The 26,382-nt window shown below is 33.4% G+C and overlaps 2 protein-coding genes across 4 annotated transcripts; both read right to left on the reverse strand.

Annotated features, from left to right (window-relative positions):
• Window positions 1-1,079: 1,079 nt before the first annotated feature.
• LOC145599326 (uncharacterized) lies at window positions 1,080-10,891 on the reverse strand. 3 transcript variants are annotated; one of them, XM_081655724.1, is made up of 5 exons: window positions 10,307-10,891; window positions 10,043-10,190; window positions 9,767-9,907; window positions 7,494-7,589; window positions 1,080-1,303 (listed from the first exon to the last, which is right to left on the reverse strand). In XM_081655724.1, exons 1-4 carry the CDS (start codon window positions 10,457-10,459, stop codon window positions 7,522-7,524), a joined length of 510 nt encoding a protein of 169 aa, XP_081511850.1. In that variant the 5' UTR covers window positions 10,460-10,891; the 3' UTR covers window positions 1,080-1,303; window positions 7,494-7,521. The 3 variants fall into 3 exon arrangements, with proteins under 3 accessions (XP_081511850.1, XP_081511849.1, XP_081511848.1); XM_081655723.1 differs by lacking the exon at window positions 1,080-1,303 and adding an exon at window positions 6,336-6,656; XM_081655722.1 differs by lacking the exon at window positions 1,080-1,303 and adding an exon at window positions 6,336-6,661 and having other exon boundaries at window positions 10,307-10,890.
• Window positions 10,892-18,616: 7,725 nt separating this feature from the next.
• LOC145597489 (uncharacterized protein At5g02240-like) lies at window positions 18,617-25,515 on the reverse strand. Its single transcript, XM_081653671.1, has 7 exons — window positions 25,116-25,515; window positions 21,119-21,387; window positions 21,002-21,038; window positions 20,783-20,880; window positions 19,570-19,631; window positions 19,179-19,302; window positions 18,617-18,921 (listed from the first exon to the last, which is right to left on the reverse strand). Exons 1-7 carry the CDS (start codon window positions 25,324-25,326, stop codon window positions 18,802-18,804), a joined length of 921 nt encoding a protein of 306 aa, XP_081509797.1. The 5' UTR covers window positions 25,327-25,515; the 3' UTR covers window positions 18,617-18,801.
• Between the last annotated feature and the right edge of the window lie 867 nt (window positions 25,516-26,382).

Genomic DNA, 26,382 nt, shown 5'->3' on the forward strand with positions numbered 1-26,382 from the left:
GAATTGTTTCCTCTCAATCAAAGCAATTAAATAAGGCTTGATCTCGAAATTGTTAGCTTGAGTAGTAGGAGTTAGGATCCCACTTTGTGCTCTAAAGGCTTCGGGAGCCCCAAGTTGACTCAAAGGTGTATTCTCTCCCATTTTAGAACCTTCTTCACTTTCGGACTTAAAGGTTGAAAAGGGGTTGATTTTCGGGCTTGATGGTGAATTAACTCTTCACTTGAAGGTGAAGAGGGTTTAGTATCTTCTAATTCTCTTACTCCTTTCGTCGGGGTGTGAGAATTTCTACTCCTTGCTCTCGCTTCTCTTCGAAGTAGGGACAAAGACCTCTCTAGCTCCGGATCGATGGGAATTAAAGACCTTGAGCGGGTTCGTTCTCTGTTCATACAACAAAGCTAAGGAGAACGTAAGCACTGACAAGTAACAAAAAGTAGCAAGTACTAACAAATAAAAAAAGTGAGATAGTCTCAAATAAAGCAATGAAATAGCAATGGAAGCCGTCTCCCCGGCAACGGCGCCAATTTGACAAAGGTTATAATTGCGTCGTCAAACAACTACACCTAAGTCAAATACAATTTATAACACTCGACTCAACCTATTACGAGTATAGAGCAAGTAGAGGGGTCGAACCACAGGGAGAAATGCATAAACACCGCATTCATTACTTAGAGTCTAAGCTATCTCGAAACAAGAAATGTGAATAACTAGGAGATCAAATTAAGAACGAAATGGATTAAAATCAATATAACTAAGCACCAAGGGAAATGGGTAGATGTAGATGCCGCTTGATCATGCAATAACACAGAAGCAAATCAATGGTAAACTAAACATGCATGAATATCGAAGTAAGGCCCAATCTAACCGTCTTCCGGGGTTAATTGGTTTCTCCTAACATAGCCTCTATGTTTCCACACTAGAACCATATATTAGAAGGTGCAATCAAGAACTATCAATAGTAATGAATCTCAACTAAGTCAACTTCCGTTCCTTGTTAGCAAATATTCACCTTTAATCAACTAACAATGTGCACTTGCAAGAAGATCAAAGAATATCAAGCATGCAACGACTTTAATCACCATTAACATAACCCCAACATTACAAGCATGAACAATTAGCAACTCTAGTCCGTGAAGTAAGGCTGGAAGGGAAGCAAATGGTGCGGCCGATCCCATGGGGTGAGCGGGCGCTCCTCTATGTACTCTGGGCTCTTCTTCAAGTCCATGCTCCTCTCTTCTCCTAATCCAATGCACTTCAAAAGGGTGAACTAAGCCTCAAGCGAGATCACACGAGCACTCCATTCAACCTACTCAAACACTCATACACAAACATGAGTATAGTAGAGAGAGAGGAAAGCGACAAAGCAAAGCAAAAAGAAAGGAAAAGAAGGGAAAACACAAAAAGGAAACAAGGCAAAGCAAAGCTAAGACAAAGTGCTTGAAAAAGGCTCAAACAAGTGTTAAATGAGGGGAGAATTCTTAAAGAAAAAGGGTAAAAGAGTGACATAAATGCCACTTATCAGTCTCTCGTAGTTGACGCTAGTTTGAGCTCTAGGAGACAAGCTTGATATGCTCTTTTGATTGCATGATTGATTTTCCCTCGCATCATTCGACTTAGTCAATTCCTTTCCCGATTAGTTGAATCCGTTACAAGTATTTGTGGATCCCAAACCCTAGTACTTGATATATTTGTTTCAACCTAGTTTGTTTAGTCGTTTTAGCATTCGCACCCTTTACCTTACCATTTCGGAATAGCTTGACTTTGACAATAGAAGGTCGCCCCCCATTCGTTAGTGGTTCGACCCTCGACTTACCATTATACTTGTATAAGGGTGTGTTGAGTGATTATAAATTTTGTTTGCCTAGGGAAAGGTTAGTCCAATGACCTAGCTTGACCCTTGTCACCTTATTCTTGCTTGCTTGGTTTTGCTCGATAACGAGCAAAAGTTTAGCTTGGGGAATTTAATAAGTGTCATTTATGGCACTCATTTTATCTCTTTTTGGATGATTTTAGATTGCTTTTATAGCTCTTTTTATTCCTTTTCCCTTAGTTTTGCTCTTTATTTCTTTAGTTTGCACTTTCCTTAGTTGGTATTCCACTTTCTTGTATTTCCTGGTTTGTTTTGCCTTTTTCCCTTTTATTTGTTAGTTTTCTCTCATTTTCAGGTCAAGATCGTCATCCAAGGATTCCCGAGGTTCCTTCCCGGGTTTTTCATTGATTAGGATGCTTACGTTCCATTTGAAGCTCAAGTATGGAGATGTGCAAGTTCCAAGTTTCCTTAAGGCGTGCATTCAAGCTGTGGGAGCACCAATTTTGGTGTTGAACCCACCATAGAAGCCTCTTGGAATCTGCCATGTCCTGTGTTCATCAAGATCACCAAGTGGAGCGCACGAGGATCGTCAAGATGAAGAGGAAGGAAGTTGCCCTATTCCCAGGCACGGGCGCACGCGACACTGGCATGGCCAAGCGGCCACGCGCGGCCTTGGCGCGGCCGCGCACCTGGAAGTCCTTGTTCCATATCCTTTCTTGCGTGGCCGCGCATTTCCTTCAAGATGGACGCGCCTGTACGAATCTATTTTGGACGATCTAACTAATTTCCCTTTGTTAGTTTTACTATATATAGATTTTTCTTTAATTTTTAGAGAGAGAAGTTGATTAGAGAATAAATTAGAATTAGAATTAGGTTTGATTTTCTTAGAGAGAGAAACTCTAGTTCTTAGATTTTTAGAGAGAGAAACTTGAAGATCGATGGTTGATGATTGATGATAGCTCTATTGCTTTGATTCCAAGCACATTTCCTTTGATTTGATCAAAGTTTGTAAGGATTTTCTTTACTTTAATGCAATCTTTAGCTTTTGATTTCAATTGTTTTGTTAATCGTTCAAGTTTACTAATTAGTTGATTGAATTTGTTTGATTGATATGATGATGATGAATGTGATGATTAGTGTAGTTTTGATCTTGATTTCCTTCATGGATTGTGAGTAGTTACTTTCTAAGGAGATGGTGAAACATGTAACACTAATGGATCAATACTAATTGGGGGAATTGATTTCCTTCATGACGTCTAGCTACCCGAGATCGCGACCGAACTAAATCTAGGAATGACAAAGGCATTCTTCCTTCGATGACTATTTTGTTTTCTAGGATTAGCTTTTGTTTTTCTTGCATTTTGTAATTTTTATTTGCATTTGCCTCTTTGCTAGCCTATCGAGCCTATCCCTCATTTATAGCACATTACAAACCACATGACCCTTTTGTTTCATTTTTATTTTCACTCATAGAAATGTGAAGCTTGAGCCATGAATTTTTGTTGTGATTTTGGTTTGAAAAGTCGGAAGGTGATGGTTTCAAATAGAAAGTAAGGTTGTAATTTGTGAATATTTGTGTTCAATTAAACCAAGTGCAAATTTAAGAAAAAGTCGTTTATAATTGTAAAAGGCAAAGACAACGGAGTAAAAGTTGAAAAAAAAAAATTCAAAAGCTCCAAGTAAAATGAAGATGAAAAGAGGGAGAGAATGAAAATTCAAAGTGGTTGTCACATGGTTAAAGCTTGTGGCAATCTTGTTTGAAAGTTGGAAATTGTTTGATTTTGGAATAAAGGGATGATCACCCATTGCATTACTATTTGGCTTGTGGCAATCTTATTTAAAAGTCATTAATTGTGATTATTTTTTAACAAATTAAAAAAAAAATTTAAAAAGCTCAACCACCACTTTCCCCACCACGCAACAACCTTCTCTCCTCCTCCCCCAAACCAGCCTTCCCTAGCGTCGGTCGGTCAGCGCTCAACTTCCCCACCGCCGGCTGACCCACCCTCTCTTTCCCACTTCCCTTGTCGCGCCACCACAACCAACGAACCAATTCCTAACCAAATGTTTTGTTTGTTTTTTTTTTTTGTGATTTTGAAGTTTGATTCGAGAATTTTTTGTTTGATTTAACATTTTGATTGTTTTTTAATAGGTTTTGATTAAATAGAGGAATTGATTGATTTTTTTTATGGTAATTGGTGGCAGGGTTTTTCAGTGTTGGTGTGAGGATCGAGAACGGCAGTGGTATATGGGAGTTCAGTTGCGGTTTGCTGGCTGCAGTTTGTGGGAGTTTGGTTGCAGTTCGCTAGTAGTTCGTGGTGGAGGTTGGTTGCGGTGGTTGGGAAGGGGTAGAATTGGGGCTGCATAAGAAGGTGTGAATGAGAGTTTCGGCCTGGTGAGGGAAACAGGGAATGGGTCGGCCGGGGGTAGGTGAGCGACGTTGGTCGGCTGACTTCTAGGCTAGAGGAGGGGTGCTGTGTGCAGGGGATGCAAAGAGGGAATGGTGGCAGGATGGTGGGGATTGGGGAAAGTGGTAGTAGGTTGGTGGTTTTTTTTTTTTTACAAAAATAATAATAATAAAAGTAATTTTTATTATTTTATTTCTTTTAAAAATTAAAAAACATTAAGTAAATTTTAAAATATTAAATTAAATTGACAAAACCAATTAAACGATGACACGTGTCAAGGTAACCTGTAAAAACAGGTTACCAATCTGTTTTTGCCTGTTTAAAATGAACACCCCTCAAATATTGTAATATTTATGTATAATCAAAAGGTTGAATTATTAAAGAAAGAACGGGTCAAATGTTGTTTATTATTTGCAATTAATCTAGTTTCAATAGGCAGGTTAATTTATAAATGGTTACGGGACTTAAAGTCAAGATTCAAGAGATGCAAATTAATACCGTTATATTAATTTTGTAATTGTAATACGTAGCGAAAGCGTTTTATAATCTGATTAATCAATGTATTGATAATTAATTGTTGTCTTTCATCCCGGAGTATTATTTATTGGTCGCTTTGATTTATTGTTATTCTTATAATTCTTAATTGTGTTAGTTTAATTAGTTTCTTTAGTATAATTCATATAAAATCACTCTAGTTAATTAATAGTTTAGATTATATTAATTTATTAGGATCAGAAAACATTGTTTCCCTGTAAATTCGACCCTACTCGCCTATCTTTTTTAGCTAGAGGAATTAGAAAAAAAATTTTATTAGGTGATACGACTAGAAAGTTTTCCACGAGGCTTGTGCGGGCCCCCGTCAATTCCGAACCTGTCAAGCACCCGAGATGCCTATCTCCTTCAATGCAATTCTAAGTGGTTCAATCATATTCTCTTTGTTTAAATTCTTGATGTAACTCTTCTTGTGGTGGACTAGAGATGAATGACCCTTCTTTGAGTATTTTTAATTTTTTTTAATTTAACCTTGTGGTTTGCATTTATATAATTTTTTTTACATATTAATGACATAATTGATAATTGGCTTAGGCCCCGTTCTTTAAAACTGCTTTTCCTACCCTACTTAAAAATAATACTTAATATTGAATTATTATAATAATAATTAATATTTAATAATAATAAAAATAATAATAATAATAATGAATATTTAATATTTAATAATAATAATTAATATTTAATAATATTAATAAAAAATAATTAATATTTGATAATAATATTATTAATAGTTAATATTTGATAATAATAATAATAATAGATAATATTTAATAATAATATTATTATTAAAAACTAATATTTAATAATAATAATAATAACAATAATAATAATAATTAATATTTAATATTTAATAATAATATTTAATAATTATAATATTAATAATAATAGTAATAGTAATTATAATAATGATAATAATAGTAATAATAATACTTATAATTAATAATATTAGTTATAATAATAATAATAATTGATTTTTTATAATAAAAATTACTATTTAAAGATAATCACTATTATTTAAAGATAATACGAGCACTAATTATTAATTTTTAAGAATAATAATATAAAAAATAATATTTACTACTACTACTCTGAAATCTGCTCTCCTCTGCCTAGAAGCTCAAAAGAACAGGGTCTTAGATAGTTAAATAATTATCTTTGTTATAAAAGGTTGAGGATTCGAATCTCCTTATCCTTATGTTTTTATATGAACTAATGTTGGGTTCTTAGGTTACGTCGCGTATAGTTAAGATTGTTTGAATGATGAAGTGGCGTCATGAAATGTTTTAGGTAACATGGCGCGGTAAAAAAAGGGACTATGTGGCACATCGACATTTTTAAAAACGTCTTTTAATATATTAGTATACCAAAAATAATTTTGCATGCCCCCAATTTACAATAATTTTATTGTACATCGAACATTTTGCGAGTGTGAACCGTAATATTTTCATAAAAGTGACTTTTTTTTTTACAAAAGTGACCCTTTTTTTCTTATACAAAAGTGACCCCTTTTTTTCACAAAAGTGACCCATGACCCTTTATCTTTAAAAAAAAAGTATCCCATATTTTCACAAAAGTAACCTTTTTTTTATATATATAAAAGTGACCCTTTTTCACAAAAGTGACCCTTTTATTTTCACAAAACCCAATACACAACAGATCTCCAACATTTATTTGAAGCTAGATTACTAGTCTTCTTCATTCCACAATTTACAAGTAAAAATAGACAGAAAAACGATGAAAAAAACGCAATTAAAAATTGAAATCAAAGTTCAACAATAGCAAAATCACATAAATTATACCGATATATCGTAAAGCAATTCAAAAAACATATTTGCATGTGGTGGATTTGTACTAATCTTCTTCATTGATACGTTTGGAACTTCAACAAACTTCACTAGAAAAAAAAAACACAAATAATAAACAATTAAAGAATAATATATTACGTAAAAATATAATAAATGGCAGAAGAGAAATTGAGAAGCCTGAGCAGAGGAGAGAAGTTAGAATAAGAAGAGAGGAAATAACATACTACTACTTAAAAAAGATTCTAATGAGGTGGCATTGGCACATGTGACCAAAGACAAAGAAACCTTTTAATTCCTTAATCAAACCGCGGCGCAATAATTAATGTAAATCTGGTTTTTTAAAAAATTATGTTAGTATAACGTATAAGTTTTGCAGGCATGTTTTAAAGTTTGTAAGGATTTTACTAGTTATAGATAGCTTTGTAGGCATGTTTTAAACTTGTAAAGATTTTACTAGTTATAGATAGTTTTGTAGGTATGTTTTAAACTTGTAAGGATTTTACTAGTTAAGAGAAATATATAAAATCACGCAGAATCATAAATGGAATCGTATAACATACATGAACCGTAAAACTGTAAGATTCTAACCTAAAAATTGAAATTTTAATAACCGACTATATTCAATTAAAAAAAATAAAAAAAAGAAATTTCCCTCACTAAACCTTGTCTTTTTTACTATTCTCGTTAAATTTAAAGTTGTGTTACTCAGACTCTCTTCATTTTACCTGTCGGACCCTAGACACTTAAACATGGATATGACATTTGAACACTTCAAAATCATAGAGACTTTCACAAAATAGCCGAGCCGGAAACTTGGACACTTACTCCTATCGGACATGAGTACTCGAGTCCGAGTAACATAGATTCAAAGGGATACATGCCTCAATATCAACTGTTCGAGTTTTTTTTTTCATTACATACCTATATTGGATGACGATGTGGAAAATTCTCACTCCTCTAATGACTCAGATACCCTTTCCTCGCCAAACCATCTTGGAGGATCAAAGCCTGAGCCACCTGCAATAAAGCTCACCTTTAATCACTTTACAGTTTTAGCTCCTCGGTTTAAATCCATTGACATAAATATCGAGAAAAAGTTTCATTCAAAGATAAATAGCGAGTAAAAGTGAAATAGCTTAAGACTTGTTTTGTGGACCCGATCATCTTCCAATGCATTGATAAACATTAGTATCGATTCAAGCAATGTTGGGCTAATAGCTGAATTTAAGACTTCAATTTCTAAAGAATATTGTCAGAAAAAACTGAAGAATTGTACTTTTTAATGATGAATTCCACTATCACCAAGTGTATACCTGTATACAATTTTGCCATCAGGTTTACTAACGATCTTACCTCTTTGGGATCACATAATCTTAGCAATGTTTGAAGACTAGCTGGTTCAAGTTTGAGTACTGAATTCAGTACAAAGATACTCCTATTTCTTTGATTTATTGACTGTATATCTATCTCTAGCAAAGCGTCTTTCATTTCTTATGAAACATGGCTCTCAACCTCTCCATCGAATTCCTTTGGCCTTAAAGTATCTTCTAGCACACTCTCTTTCATCTTTCAAATCTAAGTATACCTCTCCTATGGAATTTGAAATGCACCCAATATTCGCAGCAACCTCAACTTCTGTAACATCCATTACATATTTTAACTATCCCACAATTTTGAAAGAAGCATTTTGATAGGATTTTTCCCAATCTAAACTCCATTCACTAAGGACTAATTATTATCAAAGGTGTGAAATATGGGTGATTAACCTGACTTTTTTTTAAGGGATAGCCACTTCGACTGTGAAAAAGACATGATTGGTAAACTTAATCCTCTTGCTCTTGACTTTATCTGCAAGAGCACCAATTATATCTTTATCTCAAATGTGTAAACAAGAGTTGGAATATCCTTATTCTATATTCTGAGGTACCTCCATGTCCTTCACATTAGCTTTCACTTTGAGGTTTAGTTATGCATTCCAAGAAGATTTACGATACTTCCTCCATTATTTCAACCTTATTTGTCTCCTATGAAAGATCATTTCCAACAATAGAGTCATCTTTAATATAAGGACCATCATGAAGATTTTTTTATCATAAGACTCTTTGCACAATTTTTTTGATAGCTTCGTAGTTCTTTGGCTAATTTGGTGACCTATATCTAAGTCAGACTATTCCTTCTTAAGATTCCTAAGGTAAACAGACGACAAGGCTCTTCTTCATAACGGCTTTTACAATTTTGTAGGTCAAATCACAACATAAGGGAACGCAAGTTGGGAGCTTAAATGTTTTTTCTAGCTTGATAGCACAGATTTATAAGTGAAGGTTAAAACTCTTAAAAGATCCACAATCACCTTCTATCATTTCTATGATGATTTCGTTTTGCAACTTCCAACAAGTCATGGATTAAGCATTGAATCCTGCAGTCTTTTATATATCTCTCAAAAACATGATTGACATTCCTTGATTACTAAAATAAATTTTCTAAGGTTTCAACTCTTAAAGTAGCATAATTATCTTTTCTGAATCACTCAAATTGAAAGAAAACCCAGCACTTTTGCATACTCCTCTACATCCTCATATTATGAAGATGAAATTCCATACGATGAACTTCATAACCATGCAAAGACAGGTCACAAACAAACCCCTTTCTACTATAATAGAAGGCCATCAAGCATTTGACACGAGCTTGGAAGCAAATTCAGAGATAAGGATAGAAAGCTGGGGGAATAATTAAGGAAACCTGGATCAATAAAATGCCACTTGGAACAATATTCTCAAAAGCCTAGAAGCTGCTGTTACCTCCGATTTAAAACGATTATAATACTTTTGTTATTGGCCAATAAACTAAACTACACAATGTGATTTACTTGATCAAGCAAGACCAAATTAGGAAGTTAGATTCAACATTATAGTCTTATCGAAGTTTTAACTCCTTAGTGTAGTCTGTGTAGAGCATCTGAACAAGAGGCAGGAAGACTCATGCACTAACTTAGCTTTTGCAAGAATTTTTTAAGCATTCATAGCTTCATACACATGTATTCCTTCCATCCGGATTCAGGTGACACATTACCAGTTCAAATTACACTATGTACGACATTTTTAATATCAGACCAGGTGGAGCACAATGGAGGGTAATTTAAGTTAAACTAATAGAACGAATTATCCACCAAAAAAATTGAAGGAAGTAAATTTTACCAAGCGGATTACAGCGACAAAGGCGCCAAGCAGTCAATATAGTACCCTTAGCAACTCCATATTTCTTGTAAGCAATCATCGAATATTCACTACATGATGGCACATAACGGCAACTCTTTGGCAAAAATGGCGATATTTCTCCTGCCACCAAAATTGCAAATAATATAAGTAACAACATATATATATATATATAGATCTCAAATAAAAAAAAACATCAAACAACATATATATATATATATATATATGAAGGCAAAATGTCAGCAAAATAATACTCACTTTTATAGAATTTGAGCATTGATAAGGCAGCTTTAACTCCTGTACTTTGCACTTCATCTTCATCTTCATCTTCATCTTGTGGGTCTGGGGCAGGCTCAGGCTCAAATTTATTAAAAATTGGAGAAATTAGTCGCTGTTTTCTACTAACCTGTATTTTAAAAATTAAAAGTAACCCCAGTTGCAAAAGAGTTAAATGTTATTAAATCAAATTCATCAATGGTCATATAATCAAAGATTGATAAAATTGGGTATAATTGAACTTACGGAAGATGATGAACTGGGGTAATGTCGCAGCTGGCGGCTGTGAGTTTTGATGTGTTTAGGGAATTTGGGAGGAAAAGATAAATTTAAAGCAAGAGGGTTAAATTCAGAAGAAGATGGGGAGCGGAAGTAAGTAAGAGAGAGATTAGTAGCCATTTTTTCTGTTCTGCTGAAACAAATATCAAATTCTAATGTTGATGTTGGTGTCACCGAGGAAATTCAAGTTTGACCTTATTATTAGAAAGCTGCATATAGTAGATATATACTCGTTTTCAGTATAATGCTACACTTTGAACTTAACAAAAACCGTATAATTTCATAGATTTAGGTACATCATGGGGTTACGTGGCCCCCAAATAATTATAGGACAAAAAGAATTATAAAAAAGTTAAATATATGATGTACGTAAATACTCATTTTGGAAACTATGTGACATCATAATATAAAATTAAAATAATATTTTTGCTATGAAAAAAATAATATTTTCGCCCCGGTGTCACCGCTGTTAGGGGGAAGTTCGGTTTTCAGTCTCTTGATTTTGCAAACCACACCGCACCACTTTAATATAAAAACCGAAGCAAACTCAATCACCTAAATTTCGGTTTTCTAAAAAAAAAAAAAAAAAAAAACCAAACCGCACCGAATTTTCCTAAACATCAAATTTTGCAAAAAAAAAAAAAACCGAACTCAATCCATACAAACATAGCCAAACCAAAACAAAGTATATATATCTGTAACTTATTACCAGTAGCAGATGTTGAAGACTTTATTATTTGATAAGAATTGGAAGACAAAATAAGAAGACTAACAAACACAAATCAGATCGGTACAATTTTTTACATGTATTCCTTGAAATGGAACACTAACTCAAATCGTCCCATTTAAATCTATATTATAATTGTAGAGTAAGTTAATGAGGTTTCTCCAAAACCTCAATCCTCAATTCTTATGTATTCCCTTTTTTCTTTTTTTTTTATTTTTTTTTTTTTTATTAAAAAAAATCTCCAAATAACTTCCACTATTATTTTTTTTTAATATTTTTTTCCTAATAACACACATACTATCCATTTTACTCAATATTACAAACAAACAAAAAAAAAAACTACAATCTCCCATGATTAGATCTTTTTTTGTAATATCATTCTATAAAATATATATCCCGTGCATTGAACGGGTACACTCTAGTTTATTCTAAAAGGAGAGAAAGACAAGTGTCCAAACAAAAGCCCCAGAATTTACTTATCTCTAAATTTTTTTAGCCCATCAATAATACAATACTTTGTAATTTTGTATTACTTAAAATCATAATTTTTAAAACAAACCTTAGAAAATAGCAGGTGCTTGAGAATTATCAGCAAAAGAAAATCAGTTTTCGTACAAGATCGACGCTTGTAATTGCACCAACACTAGCCAAAACCAACTCTCGCAATTCCAACGAAAAACCTCGATTTTGGATTTTAAAGGTCAAATTCGACCATGAAAACACTAGATCTAGTGTTTTCATGGTCAAATTTGACATGAAAACCCTTTAGTTGATGCCTTTGATGGAGTTCGAAAAATCTCAAACGGGTGGGAAAAAGAGGAGATGAGAGTGAAGGTGGAGAAGATCAAAGAGGAAAACGATAGGGAGCAACTGAGCAAGTAGAGAAGAGGAAAGGAGAGAGAGTAAAATCTGAGAGCAGAGAAGAGGATTACAGGAGAGAGAGGGCGGAGAAATCTGAGAAGAGGAGAGAGGGGGCGCAAGATTAGGGTTTTTTTGCTTCATACACATAGTATTTTCTGGGTTTGGACCTAAATTTCGGTTTGGTTCGATTTTTTCGGTTTTTCACTTTCTCAAACCGAAACCGAACCAAAAACGAAATATTTTTTTTTCAAAATCGAAACCAAACCACTTTAAAAAAAAAACAAACCATATTTGTTATTCGGTTCGGTTTTCGGTTTGGTTTGGTTTGAAAACCAAGTTTGTTTCACCCCTAGCCGCTGTAAGTGGTTTCAAATTTAGGATAACTTGTCAACAATAAGTCAACACTAAATGAAGCCCGTATGATGTACGGTTTATTTAAATTTTTAAAAAATCTAATCTAATATATATATGTATATAAAGGGGAGTTTTTTCCCGAGATTTTAGAGCGCCACGTAGGATTTTTATTTTTAAAAAATTATTAGAGCGCCACATAGGATTAATATTTTTAAAACGCTACAATAGGATTATGCCACCTAAGATTAGTTAGCGTGCGACGTAGGATTATAAATTATAGTTATATCCAATAAATAATTCAAGTGCCACATAAGCATAATTGACCAATGAGATTTTAATGGTTATATTAATTAAATACAAACTATTATCTTTTGAGATTAGGAATTTTATCTAATACGGAGTATTATAAAACAAATACGAGGAAAATAATTAAAAAAAATAGATCAATCCGTGTTATGATGAATTTCTTGACGTTATTTTATCTATTACGGAGTATTTTAAAACAAATACGAAAAAACGATATATTACGTACAACTAATAAAATATGGAGTAGCAAATGTAATCTATCACATAAATATAAAAAATATTTTTTTAAAATAAAATATAAACGTCCCGTGCATCGCACGGGCTTCATCTAGTTTTTTTTTATTTATGTGTTAAATTTGGTACATATTGAGATAAATTTTCTAATATATCAAATGATAATATCTTAAAATTAATTAATTTAAACTTAAAATATTTAATTGACTACAACCCTACGTGGTTCACTAAAACCTCATGAAAAACACTCCATATATATATATATATAGGGGAGGGATCCGGTGAAAATAGCTTCATATGTGAGAATTCATACTTATATGAGAACTAATTTAAAATTTAGAACATGTGAGTATAAATTTAGAACATGTGAATAAAAATTTAGAACATGCGAGTTAAAATTTAGAACATGTGACCCAAATTAAAATTTTGAACATATGAGTAATAATTTAGAACATTTGTGTGAGTAATAAGTTTAGAACATCTGATTTAAGAATTAGAACAAGTGATTAAAAATTTATAAAACTTGCTTTATGAAATTTTAAACATACTAGTAATTAAAATTTAGAACATCTGATTTCAGATTATGAACATGTGAATAAAAATTTAGAACATCTGATTTAAGATTATAAACATGTGAATAAAAATTTAGAACAAACTAATATAGAAAACTAATATAGAATATAGAAAGTGTGAGTAAAGTATTTAGAACATACGAGTAAAAAATAAGAACATATGCTTTGAAATCTGGAACATATAATTAAAAGGAAAAATTAGAAATAATAATCCCAACTTTCATCAATTTTGCTACAATAATCCCAAGTTTGGATTATTCAGGAATAATCCGAACTTTAGGGGTATTTTTTTTCTTCAATCCCAAACCGGTCAACAAAAGTCAATGACCTATTATATCAGGTCACTTGACACGTGTCAAGCCCTGATTGGTCCAAAAAAATAAAAATAAAAACATAAAAAACCCAAAACTAACCCACCACTAGTCGGCAGTCAGCCTCTTCTTCCCCCACCAGCAACCCTAACCACCACCTGACGGCCAACCTGCTGCCCCTTTGTCGCCGACCAGCTGCGTGAAACAACCTCCACCGCATCGTCGTCTTCCTCCTTCCCCGAAACAATCCTCATTCCCTGAAACCCGAAACCACCTCCCCGAAACCCCAAATCCAACAACGAAACCTCTCCCCACTTCCAAAAACCCCCAATCGTTCCTCCCACCACCCCGAAACCCTAAGCGGCTAGGGTTTTCGACGGTGGGGAGGAGTTTTTGGGGGTTTTCGAGAGTGGGAGACTGGATTTAAGCGGCGATTTCGAGTGGAGGGAGATTGGGGGAAAAGGAGAAACGGAGAGGGGGAAGATGGAAACCGGCGCAAGGGGAGGGGAAAGAGGAAACCGACGCTGGGGGGGAATTAACGCCGCTGTTTAGGGTTAGACTGGTGGTTTTGGGGGTTGGCTGGTGGTTTTTGAGGGTGGCTGATATTTTGGGGGTGGTTTTGGGGGTTAGACTGGTGGTTTTGGGGGTGGCTGATATTTTAGGGGTTGGTTAGTGTTTTTTTTTTTTTTTTTTTTTTTTAGAAATTGTTTTAGCCAATTCAATTGTGACACGTGTCACTTTAAAAAGTATAAAAAAAATTTAACCAATTCAACCGGTTACCGGTTTTTGGGATTGAAGAAAAAGAGGAACCCCTAAAGTTCGGATTATCCCAAAATAATCCAAAGTTGGGATTATTGTAGCAAACATGATGAAAGTTGGGATTATTATTTCTAATTTTTCCTAATTAAATTTCTTAGAACACACTTTTTAAAATTTAGAATATATAAGTTAAAATTTTGGAACAAGTTATTTAAAATTTATGACATCAAACTTAACTAATTTATGGTTTAGAACATGTGAGTACTAAATTAGAAAATTTGATTTAATTTAGAACACCTAAGAAAAAGTTTAGAACATCAGATTTAAAATTTAGAACATATGAGTAAAAATTTAGAACATAAAAAGTGTTCTCACATATGAAAAATTCTCACATAAGAAAAATTCTCACGAGAGCCTTCCCATATATATATATATATATATATATATATATATATATATTGCATGACTAACTCAAATAAGTCCATCTTTCGATTAATTCAAAATTAGGGATAGCAGTGGGTCGGGTCAAATTGGAGACCCACCTCGATGGACGGAGGTTAGGCGGGTGATACACAACCGCCCATATTCCGTCATCCTTGAACATATCGTTGCCACCATCAACCGCCATTATAGTGTCGCTGTTTGATATATTGACCTAGATCCAAACTTCGACGTTCGTCAACTGCCATTTTCGAGCCTTCTCATACTCCTTTATTTCACTCCTTTGCATCCTCGCCGCTCTTCTCCCCACCAACGCTCTTCTCCCCGCCATGGATGTTGCGCTTCACGAAGGGACGAGAATGGATTTGGAAATTGGGTTTAAGGTTTGGGGGTTGGGTTAAGATCGGAATGGGAAAAGGGAGGGGATGGGGTCGCTGGCGATGAAAGAGGGAGGTGGTTGGCAGTGGGTGGCGGTTGGGATTTTTCAATTTTTTTTAGTTTTTTATTTTATTTTATTTATTTTGATATAAATATTTAATTGTAAATTAAATTTTTTTTAAATAATCACTTATAAATAAAATGTTATTTATTTTTATTTAAAAGGGTCAACCACGTAATGACACGTGTCATATTTTACCTTTCTTATAACCGGTTACCTTTTAGTCTAACAGTTTTTGACTCATTTTGAGAAAATATCTAATAAAAGTTAATTTATTTTGAGTTTATCAAAAGGTTAGCTTATTTTGAGCTAACCACACAAAGGTTGGCTTATTCTTGTCAATTTGTCCTAAAATTTAAATTACAAAGTTAAAGTATAGAGTAGTTCTAGGTACATAGCTACATACCTAGGCCCCGTTCACTTCACCTTATTTTTGTTGAACTGATATTATTTTTTTTTTATACTATCTCTGTGTTTTAATAAGTGTTACACTTTGACCGGCACATAGTTTTAGATAGTTTAATCGACTTAAATAAAATAAGAGGTAAGTTGGGTATTTTGAGTAAAAAAAAAATGTAAAAGAAAGATAGTTGAATTAATAGTTTATTATACAGTAATGAATGTGAGAGGAAATATTTAATTAAAAAAATAGCAGTGGGTTTATGTGAGGAATATGAGAGAGAAAATATAATATTAAAATGTAGCTTAGCTTTTTGCCAAAAAAAAGAAGTTTAACACTTATTAAAATACGACCAGATTTGGTAAGTGTAACATTTATTAAAATACAGAGGGAATAAAATTTGATAATCATATAATTTAGTAAAAATTGAAAAGAATAATCTCACTTTTACTCCATCCGCTCAAAACGAGCCAATCTTTTCACAGTATGGGGTGTGTGTGGTCGACCAAGCGGGGAGAGGTGGCCATCAGGCGGGGCACCCAGCAGAGGTGGAGGGGCGACAGTGGATGCTTGGCTGGGGAAGAAGGCTGGAGAGAGAATTTTTTTTAATAACTATTTTTCTTTTATATTTTTACAATTTTTTTTTAAAACGAGACCAATTAGAAGGTGACACGTGACAAGCCAAAGAATAATAAGAAGGAAAAATGAGATGAAATATGAAATATAGAGAAATACTTAAGATTATATAATGAATAGAAATTAATCTAGAAAAATTATAAAATTGAGCATTGATTACACTTTACACAATTTTTGAAAACATTAAGCTTTTAATTTTTTGGAATGTTCAATATTATATATAAATAATTTAGTTTTTCACTCAACTTCCTAATTATTAAACTAACATGCCAATTCAACTTTTGGGATGTTAAATCATAAGAATTTATCTTTCCTTCCATTTTTTGAGATTTTTGTTTGATCTTACAACTTTTTTTTTCTTTTTTTTTTTTGGTTAATATTTGCAAATAATCTTAGGTGCATGGGCATGAACAAGTTACTTATTTGACGTTAATAATGAGTATTAGAACCAACAAAAAATATTTAATGGAATTAATATTTTATGGAAAAGAAATGTGATAGAAAATTAAGTCTAATCATATGTTCCTATCCTCTTTGAAAATTGATTACACAAGTTCTCAACATATTTTCTAGTGTTTGGATGGTTCTCTTAGAGCAAGATTAGCCCTGTCTGGTCTTAAGATTTTAATTAATTTCCACATCAGATTTTATATTAAATTTATTTATTTTTTTAATTTTAATTATGTTAAGACTCCTTAAGACTCAATTAGATTTATCTCTTCAATCCTAAGACTTATTTTAGATTTATTTAAAATATTTATTAATTTTTTTTGTCTTTTAACAAATGTATTTCAATATATTTTTTTTGAAATACATATATAATTATAATTTGATATGAATATTCACAGTGGGGTAACAAATTTCTAACCCAATTTAGATGTCATAGTTGAAAAATAATAGCAAAATAGATCAAGCAAAAAAAAAATCAATTATAATGGAACTACATGAATTTAATTGATTTAAAAATGCATGAAATTTTAAAATTACACATATTGCATTAAATAGTTGTAAATGTATACAAAAAATTAAAAACAAAGTTCATATCTATATACATACATTTTTTTTTAAAAAAAAACAACGTACATAGATTTTTTTTTTTTTTAAAGAAATGTACATAAATTATAATGTATTTAAAGAACTAAAAAAAAAAATTATTATCAAAACACCGTGTTTTGATGTATATATAGGGAAAACACTGTGTATAGTGTATAGAGTTGAGTCTTAAGTTGAGTCTTGAGTTTTCAAGACTCCACTTTAGATTTTGTTAAGACTTAGCTTCTTAAATGTATTAAAAAAACAAAGTCCTGTCTTAAGATCACAAAATCAAAAAATGATGATGTCATCTTGAGTCTTAAGACTCAGGGCTAATCTTGCTCTTAGTTTGCGCATGTGTGACTGGGTGAATAGTTATACTCATCTTTAGTGTAGAACCAAAGTTTTCCTAAACATTCTTCCATAACTTTGAAAAAAATCTACGTACTATTGCTCACTCTCAATGGTAAAAAAAAAAAATATTTGACAAATGCTCCGGAATAACATTACTTTTATACATTTCCTTAACATAACAAAATAAATACAGTTAGCAACTAATCATATTAATTAAACAATAATTTTTAAAAAAAAAATATAAAAAAACATATTAGAGCACTGCCGCCGTCAGCCAAACCCATGCCGCAAGCTAGCCACCAAAACACACCCCCATCCTCGAAAATCACACCACCCAGCTCGCCTGAACCTAAAAACCCACCCCACCCCACGCCAGAACGCGCCAAAACCCTAAAAACCCTTTCCCCTTTGTAAACACCAAGGTAATCATAATTGATGCATACCAATTTGGTTGGGTTGGTTTCCGCCATTATTGATGATGCTAAATCACCCTAAAATCAAATTGAGACACTCTAGATTGCAAAGATTGGAGAAAGAATTCTTGCTAAATCACCCTGATTTGAGTTTTTTAACTAGAGTTTTGGTGTTTTTTTTTTTTTTTGGTTGCATGTTGTTTGTTTTCTCTACCTTTGATAGAGAGTATGGTTTAAGAAGATGGAAAAGGGGTTTTAGGATTCCGACACAGCGTGGGGTTCTAGCAAGGAATGAGGTGGTTTGGCGAGCTGGGTGGTGTGATTTTCAATGGTGGATTTTGATGGTAGCTAGAGGCATGGAGGCATGGGGGTGGCTGGCAGGAATGCTTTGACAATCTGCAATTTTTTAAAAAACAATTGTTTAATTAAGAAACTAAATGTAAAAATATTGTCATGTTGAATTTGCCAAATATTTTGTTACCATTGAGAAGCAAAAGTACATAGCTACCACTCAGAATTTAAACCCCAAAATTCCAAGTAGGTAAACAATTAGCAAAGTTCTTGCTTGCAATCCATACACATACATGGACGATAGCCAAACAGTCTAGTGTCGCTATGGTAACTTAAAAACGAGATGTGACTTGGGAGAAGAGAGCTCTAAAATCCGTGGTTGGTGAACCACTTCCCTCTGCCTTCGAAGCCAAGTCAAAAGCCTTAAACTTTGCCTCCTCAAATTTCAAAGCCTGTCAAAATATAACTGATAGTTCAGAAACAAATGTAGTAGCTTGCCATTCCGGAAAAAAAAAAAAATACATACATATATATATATATATATAAATAAATAATCAGAAACAATCCAACAAGAGGCAAAGCAACAACCCTAGGAAACATTTTTGCAAAAACTCAAAAAGCATTCAAAATGAAAAGTGGATCATCTAGAAAGAATAACAATAGATCATAGTATAAACAACTATACAAGAATGAGAAAAAAGTTATAGACCTGCAGGCAGACTTCTGCAACATCAGCCCTTGGAACAGTTCTTGTCTCAGTTTGAAGAAGTTCATCGTCCTTACCGACAATCAATTCCCTGACACCTCCAGGTTTGTCAAGCAAGCCTCCAGCCCTGGAAACGACATTGTCAATTGTTCTTATTCATTTCTGTGTATTTGTATCTAATTATATTGCTTCAAAAACATCAGGGAAAGAGGCTTAAGATGTTAGCTGGCCTAGCAAAATGCCCAACAGTCAAATGCATCTTTTTGCCATGACTCATAGAAGCCATACTATAACCTAAAAGCACTTAAGTTATTCATTCTAGTCATATCTACACCACATCCATAAAGCATACTTTTGTTTAATGCACGGAATATATGTTGAATGGCATGAATACCTTATGACTGTATACGGGATTCCAGAATCAGCCAGATACCGTTCAGCCTTTCTCTTCCATATCTGTAACATTGTGATCATTTTATGAACAAATGCTGTTATAAAGTTTTACATTGACAAAATACAAGTGAAATATACTAGCATTCATGAATGCTATAATGAAATGTCCTTAACAAATATTCATACTTGTCAGCAGCAACTACAAATTCCCAAGAATCCTGACAATTATTATCTTACATAGAAAGTGAAATATAAATCTTCTATGCACAGATCCTTGTTCCAACAAATACTACCAGCATCAATGCATTATCATAGGATATTGTAACTACAATCTTTGAAGTGCTATTCAACATTCCAGTTGCCCGTATGGTTTTCGACTTTTCGCTGCTGTGAACCAAATTTAAAACTACTAATTACATCCCATTTTACTTGACAGTTGCGGATTTGTGAATCATAGAATTGGGAGTTGCATATCCCAAAGTTTGATACAGAGCATGAACTCTACACATGAAACTATCTTTTCTAATTATATGAAATATTTCCTCCGTTCTTATTAGGTTGACACAATTCTTTTATCACAATCTGAAGGATTAATCTCTCTAATTATCAACAAGTAAAAATAATTAAGTGTGTTAATAGAATATACATTAAGATAATTCAAACAAGATCCCACATAACTATAAATCACAAAAGCTAGTCAAAGTATAGCTTGTGAATAGTGTCAAAAATCAAAATGTATCAACCAAAAAAGAACAAAGGAAATACAAAGTATCACTTATCTTTTTTTTATCTTATCAAAACTTATCGAAACATTTTATAGTAATCTATCTGAACTTGTTTGATCTTATCTAAAATTAAGTCAAATAATGTAATGCGAATGGTGCAAGCATGTCATTGAGTAAAACATAAGCTCAATTATTTGGAAGCAAAAATAAGCTAGGTTTCCTATCAGCGAACGCATTCCATGTAGCCAAACACATACAAAGGCACATAACTTTCCTTAAGACTAAATTATAATTGAGTGGTGGATAGTCATTCCTTTTACAATAATTCACATAAAATGATTAAGCTCAGTATTTTGAGCACCAGAATGAACCTGAACATGACAAATATCCTTCTATATTCTTTCTACCTTAGGAACACAGTACCAGAGGTACACCAAATATTGTTTTTTAACATGAGAAAGATGAAGTCGTACAGAAATGAAAACTTACCAATATATTTCCTTTTCCAAGGCTGTTTAGGGGATGATCAGGGTTTGTTCCTCCCATAGATCCAACCACGACTATTTGCTTCACACCAGCAGCTTTGGCTGTTCAAAGAAACGATGTGTATCAAACAAGTAAAGCCATAAAATTAATTCTTTAGTCGTAGTTAATGCACTAAAGAAAAATGGAAAAGCATAAGTGAAAGAGGAAGCAAGGAACTCTTACCAGCATCTATTTGATTCTTCTGTCCTATCCAGTCAACCTAACAAGTGGCAAGCTCCCATCAACTTCAGGGATGGAATAAATACAAAACATAACCAACAAACATAGTGAAGTAGTTACCTGCTCTGGATATGCTCCCTCTTCAAAACAAAATTCAGGCTTTTGTACGGCTGGATTAGATCCTGGTTTCATTTTTGGTACAGCACTTGTAAGAATTATAAGAGCATCAATGCCTTGGATAACAGGAACAATGCTATCAGGATCTCTAATGTCTCCAACAAAAACATCATCGGCTCCACCAATTGACTGCTTACTCTCCTCTGTTCGGACTAAACCTCTCCCATTAAAGTGGTCGGATCTTTCCTTCAATTTCTTGTAAACAATTTGGCCTTTCAAAAGCCAAAGCAAAGTCAATATCAAAATAAAAACATAAACAGAAATGATGTGAGATCTATAGAGTATAAGAACTCTTAAATATCATACATGCAATTAGGCAACAAGTGTCATAAGGTTCCAACTCCGGTTTGTTGGAGAGGATGCTCTGATTTTAGTAAGAATTTGATTTATGATCCCAAGTGTTGGATATATAGTCTCCCTTAATTCCAAGGGTTACATACATGAACGATCCATTGTTTTGTGAGTGGATTGAGCATTAACATTGGTTCACTTTTTAACACTCAATGTATCCCCTTTTCAGGTTCACAATTTTAATCTTTGTGAAAGTCATAGAAGCTTTTATCGTGACAGAAGGGTCTGTATTTGGGCACAAAGACCTTGGAACTAATATCGATATGAGCATGTTTTGAGGGCTATAAATTTGGAACCTCATCGATATTTGAGGGCTATAGTACTATACTAATGTGTGAAATGAGCATAGAAATACATGACCTCCACATGCGTGTCATGTCCTTCAAGAGTTCAGTCCATATTCTATCAGCTACATAAATATTTTCTAGCAGAGCTTTTTCACTTCTCATTACCTCCATTATCTATATAATTAAATATTCGATTAATTTTCCTTGCCAAATAATTTCTTGTATCCCATTCTCAACTTTGTGAGTAGGAATTTATACAAAGTTTAGATACTTCTATAGCTTGAAAAGAGAACTTCTAGCATCTATTAATTTTACAGGTTCTACTTGAAATAAGCTTACTGGTTGATAAAATCAAGTAATCCCATCCAATGTTCAATATTTATTAGACTGATCACAAGACCAACAAAGGTACCATATGCTGAATAGTACATTGCTTAGGTATGGATAAAACTTCCTCTGTGTAGGTCACTAGGTTAGGATTAAATTGAATGAAAAAGAGCACTTTGAGAGATGTAATAGGATGGCTTATTATATAATGAGGTTGAGGTTTTAGAGTAAAATGTTGATCAACAGACATTGCTTAATTATAGCAATAAAGGCAGAGAGGTTCATGCGATACTACCAAGAAGCCTTTTTGATTTATGGTACAAAATATCCTAGAGATTAATTAGCCTAGATTTAAAATAGCTATGATGTTCATAACTTAATTATGAGTTTATGTTAAAGTGTTAAACAGTATCCCAGAGGTTGATATGTTCAAATTTCAGCTAACTTTGAATAATCATATGTTTACTAAGAAAAATCCAAAAAACTTCCTTTCTATATCACTATACTATAAAATCCAAAGCTATTGAATTTTTTAATTTATTTTTTCCTTCTGTTTAATTCTTTAATCTTATCCCTTTAGCGGGAGTTTTCACTTATCTACCAAAGAGAATGAATAAAAACAGATGTTGATACAATGATACATTCTTCTATGCTGCAGTGTCAAATTTAAATCACTTTTTTTTTTTTTTTTTTTTTTTTTTTTTTTAATTTCAAAGTATTAAAAGCAAGATTAAAGGAGGTTGCATAAATATTCACAATGAAGTTTGACTCAAAACTAAGTTTCCAAAGAGAAGCTTAAGCTAAAATACAGGCAGGTCAAGTTTACAATGCAATACAGACATGATTACAGTTGGGAACATACTTTTTTACTCGGTCATAATAATACCTCAAGTGGCAAGGAAAAGAAGCACCTCTTAGATGAGAGGATACCAATAACAAACTAATAGTTTTTCATGAGAAGATTCCTTGACAAAGAAGCCATCAACATAAAAAAAACTTGGAAGACTAATACCAAATCTTTTGATGTAAATTTCAAAAACCCATGAGAAGAACAATGGGATGAGTGGATGATGTATTGTCATGGGAAAAGCCTCATATTAAAAAATGTAATAAAATAGGGGTATATTTGACAATAGAGAGAGAGAGAGAGAGAGAGAGAGAGAGAGAGAGAGAGAGAGACTTTGTTAAGTGCATAAAAAGATAGACAAAAAAAGCCATGTAATTTAATCACAGGTCACAAGAGCCCCATAAAATAAAACATTAATGTGGTTCTGTGAGTGAGTTTTCTTTTCCTCTGTTAATCAACAGATTTAGGGCAACTGCCAGAGAGAGCTTAAACTCATGGTCACAATCCGCAAGGAAGCAAACCTTTAGGCTTTATCCGCAGCTGTCAGTTGGATCAGATAAAAGCAATCTTTGTGCAAATAAAAGCCTAAAGGCCCACACAAGCTGACTTTGGAAGTATGGAAGAAACGGAACGACAAAACTAGAAGTCCCGCAAAAAAGCCAGCCCCTATCTAAGGAGACATAAATACTATCTACAATGCTCAAGCATAACATAAAATTTACAAATATTCTCACCCTCAAGTTATTTATGCTTGCAGAGCCATTTGTGAGACAAGAAACATCCAAAAGAAATGTAATCTTCACAATATAACAATGTTATATACCAATTTCAAGGTCAAAGAATGCATTACTTAATAAATATATCATAGAAGATAATCATGTTTGGTACTTGGGCCTTGGGGTGATCTATTAGCATATTATCACTACAGGACTGACAAGGTCCATCAATAATGAACTTTTCTCAGTACAGATCGCGAGAGTGTTACGTAGATACCTTTAGCCTTTACGTATTGTAAAGGAAGCACACACATTGACACATACACATAGATACAAAGGCAAGCACGCCATATAATCTCCCCTACCATATCATAGATGTCTTTAATCTGAGCTATACATATAATTTCTATGAAGACCTTAGACCTTAAATATGCAATAAAACCTAACTGCTAAAACAAGGGATGTAAGGCCGTGACTATCACCGTGAATAGCTTAAAACTCATAGTTGCACCTATTGACTAAGGATAGCTGGGAACTATGGCTTGTGCATGGTATATTATATTGCACTATTGAATTTGTAGCCCCTTACAAAAAATCATTGCACTAAACCATAACTGGAACTTTATAATTTAGACCTTTCAGAGTAAAAATACATATCTAAATCCATGGAAATAGGCATATAGTAGACGGAGCAACAGCCTAATCTAATCTAATATGCACATCTAAATTACATTTTCTGTTTAAATTAACTTTTAAAACAAAATTATTGACATAATCATAATCGACGAGTACACATTAAATCAAAATAGATTTAAACAAAATTATAGACAAGAATTTTAAAACAACAGAAAGATTCAACCACCATAAGGATGAAGCTCTTGCTTTTTCCCCTAATCAAATACAATCTTATCTTTTAAATTTACAAAAATTTGGGTCTGGGATTCAACTTTGCAGTTTTAATATTATAATGTCCATGAACTACTCAACCAACTAAATCTTAAAAATTGATAAAAAGTTGTCATATACTTTCACCATGAATTATTTTAATACAAACTCAGTCTCAGTAACATCTTCCTCGAATTAATCAATTCCTACTCAACATTGGAGTATATAACATCAGAGCCGTAATCCTAATATGATAAATCCTCTCCTTTCATTTGGTCCCATCAAAACTCATGTAATTAATAAACCTATTTATAATTAATTAATCATATTTACGATTGACAACAAACAAAACCCTAATAATTAATAAATTACTCAGACAACGATATTTTATATTGTCAGTTTGCGAAATCGAAAATCGTAAACAACATTAAATACACAAAACCTTATCAATAAACAAATCCAACAAATTCTCACCAAATATAAACAAATAATTAAACAAAATAAAAGCGAAAAAGTAAGATTAATACCAGTTCTACCACCAGCACCAGTAACAAGGATAGTAGGCTTATTCGAATCAGTAGCCATTGCAACACAAAATCTTGTAATAAATCTTGTGTTATTATCTCTGAAAGAAGAAGAGGAGAGAGAATGAGAAGGAAATGACGAAGAAGAAGCTAGTTTACGATGAGATGGGCTAAAATGGCAGGGAAATGGGGCATTTAATGTAGTTGATCCCATTAATTAATTGTGAGTACTAAGTAGAATTGGGGTTAGTGGTTAGTAGGTAGTTGGTTTGGGGATTGCCACATGCCACTTTCTAACTCCTTCGATGTTTCAGCAGCCTGGACTCTGGAGTTATGGGATGGGGTTTGGGTGTTCTTTTTCTTTTGCCCTTTTTGTTTGGGGATGTTGTAATAAAGGATTCAATTCTATCTCTTTACATGTTTCTACTTGCTACTATGTGTTATTTATATTAGACTAGTTGTTGGCCCGCGCGATCCCCCAATGTGATTTCGTCTTGGTGATTAGTGTATAATTGGTCGTATTTTATGTGTTAATGTAATTGGTTGCGTTTTGTTTGTCAATTTTCTTTTGCTCTGATTGGTCAGTGTATTGTAATATGTGGCCAGCTTTAAATTTAATTTGACTAATGATCACTTTAGCTATAGTAAATAATGATGCAGGCATAGAGTGGGCAATAAGATGGCTTTGTTTACTATTACATTGCATGGCACGCAAAAGGCACCTGATGTGAGTATTGCTTAGAAATTGTCTAGAAAATATCATGCATATACATGTGTTAGAAGGCTTAGAAATTGTTCATATATTTTTGAAGCATCATAAGATAAAAATATCGCTTTTAAGTCTTGTGACAAATGTACATATATAATTATTCCAGGTATGGACCTAAGGGTTCTGCTGGGTCCCGTCGACAACCTGCACATGGCAGCACACGTAATGCCCTCGGGGGTGGTCCGAGGAACCGCCCTCCGATGCCTAGTCAGTGAGTGTTTTAGAGAGAGAAAGTGTACTTAGAGAGATATAGAAAGTATAATAACTTGAGTGTCTAACCTCTTTTCCGTTGTACTTTACCCTCTATTTATAGGCATACTATCTTTTACGTGGAGGGTTCAGCCTGGTCAGCCTTGTGGGCTGACTCCACCGGGCTGATATGCCCCTCTTGGCTGGTCTCTCGGCAATGAGTGCGCTCCCTGGGAGCTGGGAGATAATTCAGTGGGAGCTATCCTATACAACTAGCCCCTCAAGAGGTGGTATGAGGTCACTCATGCCGAC

This window comes from Chenopodium album, chromosome 20, assembly GCF_948465745.1.
Source record: "Chenopodium album chromosome 20, dcCheAlbu1.1, whole genome shotgun sequence".
In the NCBI taxonomy this organism is placed as follows: Eukaryota; Viridiplantae; Streptophyta; class Magnoliopsida; order Caryophyllales; family Amaranthaceae; genus Chenopodium; species Chenopodium album.